This window comes from Anolis carolinensis, chromosome 2 (genome assembly GCF_035594765.1).
Source record: "Anolis carolinensis isolate JA03-04 chromosome 2, rAnoCar3.1.pri, whole genome shotgun sequence".
Taxonomy (NCBI): domain Eukaryota; kingdom Metazoa; phylum Chordata; class Lepidosauria; order Squamata; family Dactyloidae; genus Anolis; species Anolis carolinensis.
The window spans coordinates 278,038,515-278,050,705 of NC_085842.1; the positions used below are offsets into that span (position 1 = coordinate 278,038,515).

At 36.0% G+C, this 12,191-nt stretch overlaps 1 protein-coding gene across 1 annotated transcript in view; it reads left to right on the top strand.

Annotated features, from left to right (window-relative positions):
- The window catches only part of LOC100560823 (uncharacterized), a 108,050-nt gene that overhangs the window by 45,359 nt on the left and 50,500 nt on the right, over window positions 1-12,191 (top strand). Inside the window, exon 3 of the mRNA XM_062974243.1 lies at window positions 9,662-9,765. Coding sequence (XP_062830313.1) covers window positions 9,664-9,765 — 102 coding nt within the window. The 5' untranslated portion in view covers window positions 9,662-9,663. The remainder of the gene's footprint in view (window positions 1-9,661; window positions 9,766-12,191) is intronic.

A 12,191-nucleotide genomic window follows, 5' to 3' on the forward strand; every position in this document is an offset into this window, starting at 1 on the left:
TAAAATAATGCACCTTGAAGTACTTTTAATTTTTATGTTATTCACAAAACTGTAAGCTGTGAACTTTAAAACAATCATTACAATTTATATAATATTTGAAAAAACTCGTGCAATTATTACAAACATTTTGAACCATGTGTAAAAGAAGAAGCATGAATATGTATATGAACTATACATTATAAATGTTTATCTCCTCATTTGTTTGGACAAAGAGTTTTTGTTCTGTGCTGAAATGTGATGTGATAGTGTATTACATGCATGTTTCGCATACCCGTTCTGGAGCTAGTTATGTTTAATTGCAAGAGGAAGTTAGCAATCATATTCTGGACCAGTTTTTAAAGAGCACTCACAATTAGTTAATAAGACATTTGATACCGATTTATAGATCGCTGATAAACAGGCAATAAAACAATAGCAGATTTTATGGTATGGTTGTCTAATATATTAGCAACACAACTGTAAAAATATATCACATTGAATATGTCAGCTGTACCATTTTTAAAGCTTTTTTAAAGATAAGAGTGAAAACATTGCACAGCTATGTACTATCCACTGCAGAGAGGGTCCTTACAATATATTCACATTCATTCATTCATATTGGATCATTTTGCTTGGTCGAAGTACTAGCAGACAAAAATTATTACAAAAATATTAAAGGAGAAAAAATAAAAAATAAGTCTGGATAACATTGAAAAGTTAACATGCAGTAGAGCTTAAACCATTAAGGCTTTCATGTGAGAGAGATGTCAGAAACCTGCCTTAAAAACATCTTGCTCTTATGTGAAAAGAAACCAAATGAACTCAGCAGGCATTCAAGAAGACGTGCATCAAATGGAACTTCTGGTAATGTTGCTTAGTTTTCTGTTTCCTTACCTTTTGTTGGATTACTGTTTTTACAGAAATCTACATTTGAAGATAGTGTGCTATTTAGGATGCTATAATATGGTTGTTGCTTTTTAGCTAAGGGAATAGGTTGATGATCTGTAAAGATTAAGAGGCTGGCGAAGGGATGCTGCTGTTAAACAGATGGCATGCTATATGAATTATGTCATGTCTATAGTTATAAAATAACTTGAGAAAATGTACTGTAACAGTATGATCTATGCTAAGATTCATTACCCCCAAAATGCTTTCAGGAGGAAATGGGGGTGGGAAGGATTGGCTGTTTCTCCCTCAGCTTTACATCAGAAAAAAAACATATAAAAGGCTCAGCTTCCACAGAGAAAAACCCAGCTTTGTCCTTTGCAAGACTGGTCAGTCTCTTTGTATGTGCATTAAATGGCCAAATAGCATCACACCAATATCTGCATGGTGTTTAATTCGCTCCACTGAAAGTACGGACAACTACCAGCAATAGCAATAAAAGTCACATAATGAAATAAGAATACTAGGAAATCCAAGGATTTTAGTGTGGCCCGTTATTCATTCAATTCCTGGCAGCCTTTATGATTACAAATCACTTGATTGACTAACTAGACATTCTCAAAGTGAATTATGAATCAGATTCATTTTTCCTGGTTGATAGTTGGTACATGTTGTAACTCTTCCTCTTTGTGATATATCAAGTTCTTGTAACAGTAATAAGAGATATAATCAACTCTTTATTTCAGGACAAATAAATTGCCTTTTCAAAAAATGAAATGTGGTTGCTAACATTTTAACAGGCCAGCAATGTAATTCCTGCCTGCTATTCCAAGGCGGAAGCTGATGTGATGAAATAGCTTTTAAGTATTTGACTTTGGTGAAATTATTTGAAGAGTAATATACTTTCACTCCATACATGGCAGTCCTATAGACTTCAGTGGAAATTCTCAATATAGAAGTGGGGAAATAATAGATGGCCCCTTTCTTGTGAAAAGAAACAATGGCTTCCAAAAAAAATTCTGACTTTTTGCAGAAATGTAGGAAGAATATTGCAAGTTTCAGTTCTGGGAAAAAGGGAAGGTAATAAAATAATTGCATGTTTATAAATTCTCTCCCTATTGTCTGTCTGCTTATTATATAACAGAGTCATCCTATTTTAGGTGCACTCACTGTAAGGTCACAGGAAAACAAGAAAATATAAAAGTTAATTCCCAAGAAGGATTTTTGAATACAATTTAAAATATTATGCAAATCTCCATTAAATACTACTGTAATTTCAAATATGCCTCAATGACCCAGACAAACCCAGCCCACAATATTTGATAGAAACTGCAAATGCCATCAATGATCAACAGAGCTTGGAAAAGTTATTTTTCGGCTAAAAAATCTCAGGGCCCTTCCAGTGTTATGGAAGTTATGATGCAGAATCATTTTCAAGTTCTGATGATAACCAAGTCACTATTCATTTGTATTAATATACCCACATTAGATTGATTTAGCATTAAAAAGGATGAAGAAAATGGGGTTGGGGTGGGGGAAGCATCTAATAATAACTTTTAAAAACAATTTTTGTCCCTGTCTTCAACTCTCCGAAGGGACTTGGGGCGACTTACATATGACACAAAGTGCCTAAAACAACGCATAAAATAAACACACAGTACAATACAGAAAGTAAAACTAATAGAACATAAAACATCAATGTAACAATGTAACAGCAACTTTGAGGCAGATATATTTTTACATAAGCTTTCACGGGTTTTCATCCAGTTTTTCAGACTTTTCTTTTGAAAATCTTGAAACATCTTATCGATTTGGCACTGAAAAACAAATAAGTAGTGGGTGGCAATATTTTTGAAAATTGAACGACAGGAAAAGTGCCTTTTGGAAAATTGCCTGGGAGCATGCTTTGAATATCACAATTTTAATTGATGATATTGTTTGGACCTGAGACTAAAAATTATTTTTAACAGTCTTCCATAGTGGGATCTCCTATAAAATATAGCATTGTGTGATGCTTTTATTCAGAGGACCAATTAGCCATGTCCTTTCCAAGGTAGTCAAACACCCTAAAACTAAACCTACTTGATTTTCTTTCCTTATGTACAATTAGCTTTTTGGACCTTATAAGAGCATGCGTTTTAATCAGTTTTATCAGTTTATTAATCTGTCTGCATTTTGTGCACCTTTTATCGCTGAGCTACTTTGGTTTTTGGACTGTAATAAAATTTTGATTGACTATAAGGGCATGCAGTCAGAGAATGAATTTGCAATTTGTATATAGACGAAATTTAGTTCTCATGGTGTATATAGAGGTGGGCATACATATGTTGTCCTTTCATCCAACAGGTTTCTTAAAACAGAAGAAACTGCAGGTAGGAGTAGTAGAGCACACAACAAAAAGTGCTTCCTTTTTCACAGCATTAAAGGGGAAAAAGCAGGTAGTGAGAAAAAAAATTAACTGTATCTTAAGACTGACTCATTATAACATGAATTTTAATGGATTTCAATTAACATCGTCAGATGCAGTGACAGAATTAAAATCAAACCTCAGGTATATTAATGGTTACGTAGACCAGAGTATAATGGGATGCAGAAAGATTTGTGACACTGGCTGTAAACCTTCAAACAGTTGTGTAAGGTGATACTGGTCTGTCAGGCTGACTCTCAGACAGTTTTGAGGTGTGAAAGCAATAAATCTGCTTACTTAGAGTCACTTCCCTTGAAGTCAAAATCCTTACTGAGGAAAATTGTTTTGTTGCTTGCCTGCTTGTGAGGACATACGCATTTCTACCTCCCGTGTGCCAAGAAAGTGTTGTCTCTGTTCATACCTGTTAGTGAATTGGAATTTGTGAATGTTCAGCTGTTTCTCTTTCCAATTTTCCTTTTGACATATTTAAAAACATATTTTATTAGTGTCTAATTTTAACTACACAAAACTACATACAAAGTAGACAAAAAGCAAAATAAACATTGGCACATTTGACATTTCTACTTAACCTTTCCCCATCATTTCCCCCATCCTAGACATTACTACCACATCTGTAACACTTAACTAAACAAACAAAAACACTTTCAACTTTTGACATTTTTGTTTAAGAGATGTTGCTTGTATGTCAGAAATTGTACAGCCAAGAAGGTTTCATTTGTCCGTAGAAACTATGACCTTCAGCCTTTGTTTGGAGAGGTCTCAGAGAGCCACTAAAATTGTGCACAATATGTTATTATTTTAACAACTTGTTTCAAATACTCTCTATCAGGGTGATCCTATGCAAATAGAATTTACTTCAATTAAGAAGTAGAGATATCAAAAAGTTAGGGAGTGCCTTTGCATCATTTAGATAAATGTCATAGCACAATATATAGTGCAATATAGGATGTATTACTAGTAAACATGGTGGCACTTACTTTTAAAAAACTGTAAGAGGTTTCTGCTGTATTTCTTGGGTTAAAATCCGATGTTAATTCCAACTACGGTAAACCCATTGAAATTAATTGGATTTATGTAAATGTTGACTAACATTTCAGCGAGCCTACTTGAGTTAAAACTAATATTGCCTCTTCTCACTTCTTTTTCTATTTCTGGGTTGTTGTTAATCCAAATGAAACATTCAGCAGTTAAAGGTGTTGTTAAATTTATTCTACAGGATTAAAATAAACCCATCTCATATCATGTGTCTGTGTACAGATATACTATTATAAAATACTGTATAAACTAACATTTTATTAGAATGTGCAAAATGTACCTATTAAAATCATGGGCATTAAATTATATTGAAGGGATAAGGAGAGAAGCGTAATCAAATCTATTTTTTAAAGCTGTAAAATAAATTGGATTGCAGAACTGGCCAAAATAAAGCACAGGTGAAGGACAAATCTGTAGAGTTGTGTGTGCTAATTTTGCTTTTGTTTTGGCACCTCTGAGATGTGTCATGGAAATCTATGCATAATGGGGATAAAGAAAAAATGTTTAGTTGAACACAAAGTGAAAAACTGAAGTATATTTGAAGAGAACATTGAAGTCACAAACAAAATGATTAAGATGAAAACAATGGGCTATATCAATTCAGTTGATCCATTGTGTCAGTAGGATTTACTTGTATATAAATATTACCAATTTTTCATTGATTCAATAGGTCTACTCCAATTGGGACCAACAGCTGGATTTAGATTAATAATCTTCCTAGTCTAAGGCTATTGTCTGGGTTAAATAAATTTGAGGAAATGAGAAAGAACACACAGACACCTCAAGTTCTAAGTCTAAGAGTCCATTCACACTATACAATTATGGCATTATGATTCCACTTTAACTGTCATGGTAACATCCTATGCAATTCTGGGGTTTGGGGTTTGGGTTTGTTGCAGTGCTACAGTTCTCTGGCTGAGAAATTTAAAAGACCCACGTTGTTGTTATGTGCCTTTAAGTCATTTCTGATTAATGGTGAACCTTATAAAGCTTTTTTTTTTTTTGCAAGATTTGTTCAGAAGGGGGCTTGTATTTTTCTTCCTCTGAGGCTGGGAGGGTATGACTTGTCCTAGGTTTCCATGGCTTAGTGGGGATTTCAACCCTGGCCTCCCCGTCTCATAGTCCAACACTCAAACCATTGGCTCTTTTTTTTAACCCTCCCTAAACTGCAAATCTCATAATTTTATAGGAGTCAGCTATGGCCATTAAAGCACAATCATAGGGCAGTGTGAATACATATCAGCTCTCAGGTCTTCACTGGTGCAAGTGGTTAAAAGGGTATATAGTCGCACAGAACATACTGTATATGGGAGCATAGAGGTGGATCAATATGCCATGCCTTCACATTTATGATACACTCAATTTGGAGCAAAGAACCAGATTTTGCTGCCAGGATTATTGTTTTTCCTTAAGAAAGAGGGCAGCAAAGAAGCAGCCATTCTATTCAGCATCTGTAAAATTTCAAATACATGAAAAAGTAAGATATCAACTTTTATTATTATTATTGACACAATGACATTGTATGACACAGCAAACATGATAGATATGCTGCATTTTGTATCACAAAATCACAAGTCGAACAGTTCCCAAGTGTTTAGGAGTGTGATGTATTTTCGGATGATGCGCGCAGATCCCAGTAGGGTGGCCTTTTGCAGTTGGCAGATCGTAATTTTGTCAATGCCTATTGTTTCCAAATGCCGGCTGAGATCTTTTGGCACGCCACCCAGTGTGCCCATCACCACCGGGACCACCTGTACTGGTTTCTGCCAGAGTCTTTGAAGTTCAATCTTGAGGTCCTGATAGCAGCTGAGTTTTTCCTGTTGTTTTTCGTCAATGCGACTGTCACCTGGAATGGCGACATCAATGATCCAAACCTTTTTATTTTCCACAACTGTGAGGTCTGGTGTGTTGTGTTCCAGAACTTTGTCAGTCTGGATTCGGAAGTCCCACAGTATCTTTGTATGTTCATTTTTCAATACTTTTGCAGGTTTGTGATCCCACCAGTTCCTTTCTGCTGGGAGGTGGTACTTGAGGCATAAGTTTGAGGCATATTATTATTATTATTATTATTATTATTATTATTATTATTGCTAAACTAATTTTGTGGGATTCATATATATAGATTATTATAGGTGACTTATTGGTTGGTGTGTGCATTTTAACCATTGTCCCTATTCAGTGTAACAGCAGTGATGACCATACGTGCAACTTTGGATCATATGTATGACATCTTAGGAGATGTGACACACTTCTGATTTTAGAGTGAGAGCATCTGGCTATCCCAGGTGCCCTGTGCTGACGTCAGCAGAGGTGCCACCCATTTACTTCCCTGTTACTGCTCTGATATGTAACCTGAACAATAAATAGGGTTAAAACGGGTGCGTTCTATCAGCAGTATAGTCTCATGAAATATCATTTTTGTAATGAATAGTATTTGGAGATAGTTTGGTCTTAAATAGTCTATCAAGATTAATCACATTTGTAAAAATACTGCTATAACTGGTTTATTGATAATGGACCAGTGGTTTGCTGTATTTTTTTTTTACTTTCAGTGGGGGAATATAGCTATGAGAATTATGGTGATAACCATTAAGTTTTAAAATTTATATACCACTATTCCTAAGGCTAATTGAGTTAATCAAATTGCATATGCTTGTATTTGAAGTTGAGTCTTCAAAGGTTTTCTGACACTTCAGTGAAACTAGAGGTAGGGCCAACAACATATGTTTTGATGCCTAAAACAAAGGGTAGGATGTTCTATGTATCCCATGTACAGAAGATCCCTGGACTTGAAACTGAAACGTATTTCAGCTGTACTAATGCAATAGGAACTTCCATTACATCTGAGCAGCAGAAATGTTTAGGGGGATGGGGACAGCCTTTATGACTTACACAACACTGTCCTTCATCAGAGGAGATGGCTGGGAGATGGAGAACAACCAGCCAATGGGATGGTATGCCAACATCTCCTGTACCAGCACCAACACCAGCATCCTGAGATGATTGCCTGACTTTGTCTTATGGTAAATCCAGCCCTAAACATATGTCTGTTCGTGCTTATGGATTGAATGAATATGCAGAGTCAATTTGCCTCTTCCCCCACAACAATTAAACAATTAAATTAAGTAGTTTATCTTTGAGGTTGATAGTTTCTTTCTGAGCAAACATACATAGGCTTGTGTTGCATCCCACTGAATTTAATGGGATTTAAAATACAGGCTGTGTCTAAGCTGAATTTCCATACAACTTCCCCATCCTTTCTGTGACCTTTAATAATCACTTTTATAATTGCTAAAACTGTAACTATTATAGTTATAGTTATAACCATAACTATTACTAAATATAAATTCTGTAAACACAAACACTCCTGGCCACTGCAGCAACTTGGCTGGAATAACTAGAACAATCTCGAGCACTGAAATTGGATCATTAGGCAATAACAACACATAGGCAGTAGCAATACTGGATGGATATTTTTCTTTCTCACATTTCTTTTCATCCTATCCTTAATCCAAGGAGGTCAGAGTGGCATAATATAGTTCTCTTAGTTCCCCTTTTATTTTCACAATTGCGCATGTGATGGTTCATATTGAAGATGGTAATTGCTGAAAACTTGTTCAACTTTTTTGAGATTAGCATAGTCCTGCTTCCTACCTTTCGCATCTAACTTTAGTCACATTGTAATCACCAACCAAGCATCATGCTGGTTTCTGGAGAACACCATCTACAGACTTCTAATACAATTTGCAACATCTTTACTATATGCAATGTGGGAAAACATATGAGATGTTTTTACTGGTTAACTTTGAATATGCCTATTGTATGGATAACAATGTCATGAACAAATAACTTGCAGAATGCACAAGCATGTGAGATGTACAAACACGTTGAAACACTAGTAAAATTTGGTGATCCTGAATTCTTTTTAGAACTATTCTCACCCTATACTGAAGGCAAATCATAATGATATTTGTCAAAGATGGTTGGATATTGGACAGAGGAAAGTCCTGGGAGGAATGTTGCTAAGTTTGGGAATAGGCTACAGGTAAATGGAAAGATACATCCACTAGGCATTAATATTTTAAACCCAGACAGATGGGTATCTTGAAAATAACAGCACAGAGTAAAAGACTTCACAAGATATTATATCCTCTCTGTATTTCTTACACATTTGTTTGATTTTTAAATTAATTGAACCTAACATTCAACCATTCACAAGATCACATTTCTATCAAACTCTATAAGATTTGCTGTCAAAAACAATGAGTATGATAATATTGTTCTAATATTAATGTGAGAAGTTTCATTCTTGAGTCTTCCAAGAATATTAATATCAACTCAGTACCAAAAATGCTTTTGCTGGACCATGGCCTGAACCCAAGAAACATCCAGCATATTCTCCATGGTCTCCCAGGGATCCTAAAATTCTTGCATGCACTAGAACAATATAGAAGAGAATAGTTAGCAGCATTAATTTTATAAACAGTATGTTGAATGTGGTACAGATTCTATTCCCCCCAGTTTTAAAACTAATTTAGATAGCATCAGTAAAAATTAGTGTATTATAAAATGAACTGTGAATGAAACAAAAACATAGATATATAAATCAGATAGAATTCACACAAGAATGGACAAAGGCTTATTTTTAGTTCTGTTAGACTTGCCCAGTGAGAGGTTTTTCAAGACATGATACTATGAAAGGACACATCCCAGACTTCTTTAGCTATCATTTGATCAGAAATGTAAACTTTGTCACATGTGGCAAATCACTGAATATGATTCAGAGATGTCAATTAAAGCTTCTGATCTGAGTTTCTAAAAAAGCAGACTCTCTGAAAACTGCTAAGCCTTGGATATCATCATACCCCCAAGCACTTAATTAAAAAACAGAAACAAACAAACAAACATGAGAGCATCTTTGTAAGAACAATCTTGGGTCTAATGTGAAATGTATGCACAGATGTTCTTTTATTTCCTGAGATTGGGGGGGGGGGGAGCAAAGTGGTTTCAGGATAGAAAGCACTGAATCATTTTACTTATATAGTTCTAGTTCCCACTGCTCTTGAAAATATTCTGTATCACATCAGGTCTGGTACTACAGTAGTAAAGTACCATGAAACCATGATCCTAAACTCCACTGCATTTGGGATTTATTTTTATGTAGCTATGCATAGGATTGCATTTTAACATTGGTTTTTAGTTCTATTAGACTTGCCTGGGAAATGTGCAAATTTCTGAGGCAAGATGCAATAAATTTTGTGGTCCCTCTTGGGAAGTACAGAATGAATATTTCCTTTTAGATCCTGAATATTTCTTTTCAAACCCTATTTTTAGGCATGCAAGTCTATGCTTCAAATCTTGTCCCACTAGCCAAAAAATGCCCACTGAAAATGAGAAGAATATTCATAAATGTGTTACGGAATCTACTCTCGAAGGAGGTGAGATTAACCTATCCCTGATGGATTTAGGCAGGCTACACATTCTTATTCTACTTGCTGTTAATATATGATTGAAGTTTTTAACTTTGCTCCTTTGGATTTTAAGGACTATTTTAACAGTTTTATATTAACTTATTTTATGTGATTTTAATGGAAGTGTTTTAATTATGATGATATTTAAGTCTATTTTAATATTTGTATGTTGTAGGTTTTTAAAATATATGCTTTTGTTGTAAGGCTGTATTCATATAAAATACTTTTTATAAATCATAGATAATCTGGATTTAGCAAAAAATAACAATGTAAACAACATTGTTGTAAAACAGGAGTAAAGAATCAATGGTTCTCCAGATGTTCTGGGCTTCAGTTTTTATCATCTCCACTGTACAATAGAGAGGGATGATGGGAAATAAAGTTCAAAATCTCTGGAGAACCAAGGTAAATTTTACTATGAGTGCAGTTTTAATTCATTGAGATGGCTTAGTTCTAGATGAGCTAACATTAAGCTATCTGAAGGTATAAATCTGAACCGCTTCAAGCCTTAGGACCTCATCACATGGAGGTTGAGAAGCTGAGGGAAAGCGGGGTGGGGGTGGGGGCTGTGTACCACTTTGTCCCCTTACTGTGGTTGGTCATAGGCTGCCAACCCATGACATTTCTGTGATGTCCCTGGCTTATTCTATGAGGAATTGGATAGTCACCTGACTCATCAGGCTTCCGTGTCTCTGTGCTGCTGGAACATTGCTGTCATGGAGCCCAACAGAGCCCTGCTGGAAGTAGCCCTGTGTCACTTGATGGGCTCCAGGGGACCCCTTGTCAGCAGAGGGCCGGCAGCGTGTAGAGATGGAGAAAACCATCCATGTGGTGAGGTCATTAGACTCCACTTCTTTGTGCGGACACTCTATTCCTAGTCTGCAGGAGGTCTGGATTTGGCAGAATTCTCCTGTTCTCTCCCTCTTTCTTTCTTTCTTTCTTTCTTTCTTTCTTTCTTTCTTTCTTTCTTTCTTTCTTTCTTTCTTTCTCTCTCTCTCTCTCTCTCTCTTTTGCCAGAAGATTAGCTGGGTAGGCAGATCCTTCCCAGTTGATTTCTGACATCGGCTGGCAGAAGTTATTTAGACTAGTTTAAATGCCATAGAGGTATCCAACTTCATCTTGGAAGCTAAGAAGGATCAGGTATGGTTAATACTTGGATAGGAGAATTACTAAGAAAATCCAGGTGCTGGAGGCTATATTTCAGAGGTAGATATTGGAAATCCACACTTGAATATTCCTTGCTTGGGAAAGCTCTTTGAATTAATGGGATTGTCATATGGTAGGTATGGAGGATTGTGGGGTTTCACAATATATAATAGAGAGGATTTTTCAAATTTGCCAGAAATGCAAAGGCTTTTATTTCTGCTGCCACCAAAATGTAGAGGTTTCAAACTCACTACTTCTACCAATACTTTATTCAGGAGCCTTTTCTAGGTTAGGATAGTGAGAGAGACAAATGCAACACTCCATGTGAGGAAAAACAAGAAATTGTTGTTTATTTGTGGTTTGAACAGTAAATATGCATGATGGTTTCATTAACATTGAACAGTAAGGATGCTTAGTGATTTCATTAAAGGCTTATGCTTTTCTTTTCAAAGGATGTTCATATAACTTGGTTTCTGTGTAAATATGTTCCTTCACCAAGGAAACACAAACAGGACAATGTACTTTTAAAACCACTTCTCCTTGGATTTGAACAGGAATACTATAGACTTTAGAGTTTACAAATATAGTTCTCAGCCTTTCCTTTCCTGAAGACTTCAACTGTATGTCCTCAAAGAGGCTTCCTTTTTAAAAGACAGTTCCCAACTGACTGACTTCCAAACTCCAACTGCTAACTGACTGAATTCCAAATCCTAACTGAAAAAGAATTCTCTGGCTCCCTGGCTCCTACTGTCACTTTGGCTCCGCTATATCTACTTGCTAAGCAACTTTTCATTTGCATCAGCCAATCAGACTGTACCTATGGTAATGGCTGCTTGACTGCTCCTCCCCCTTTCTCTGCTAAGCTTCTGCAAGTAAGGCCTGCAAAATGGCTGCACAATCAATCCTGCCCACAAAATGGCCACACACCAGTCCTACAAGGTGGGCCACTTACCAACCTTCTAAGGTAGGCAAGATCTGTTACAGTAGGCAATTTGAATGTGTGAACACACACACAAAGCCAATTCATCTGGCACAAGAGGACTATATCTGTGCCTAGCTTCCTATAGTCTACAGAACTATTGGTAAAGATTGTGAAGTAGTTCAGATGCCAGAAAAATTGAACATATTATTCATAGGTGCCTTCTGTAGCAAGGCAGAGTGTTCTAGGTTGAAAAATTGTGATGAATAAAGGCTCCCGTTTTGCACTGCATGTTTATATGGAGTAAGACTGTGGAACTGTGCATTTC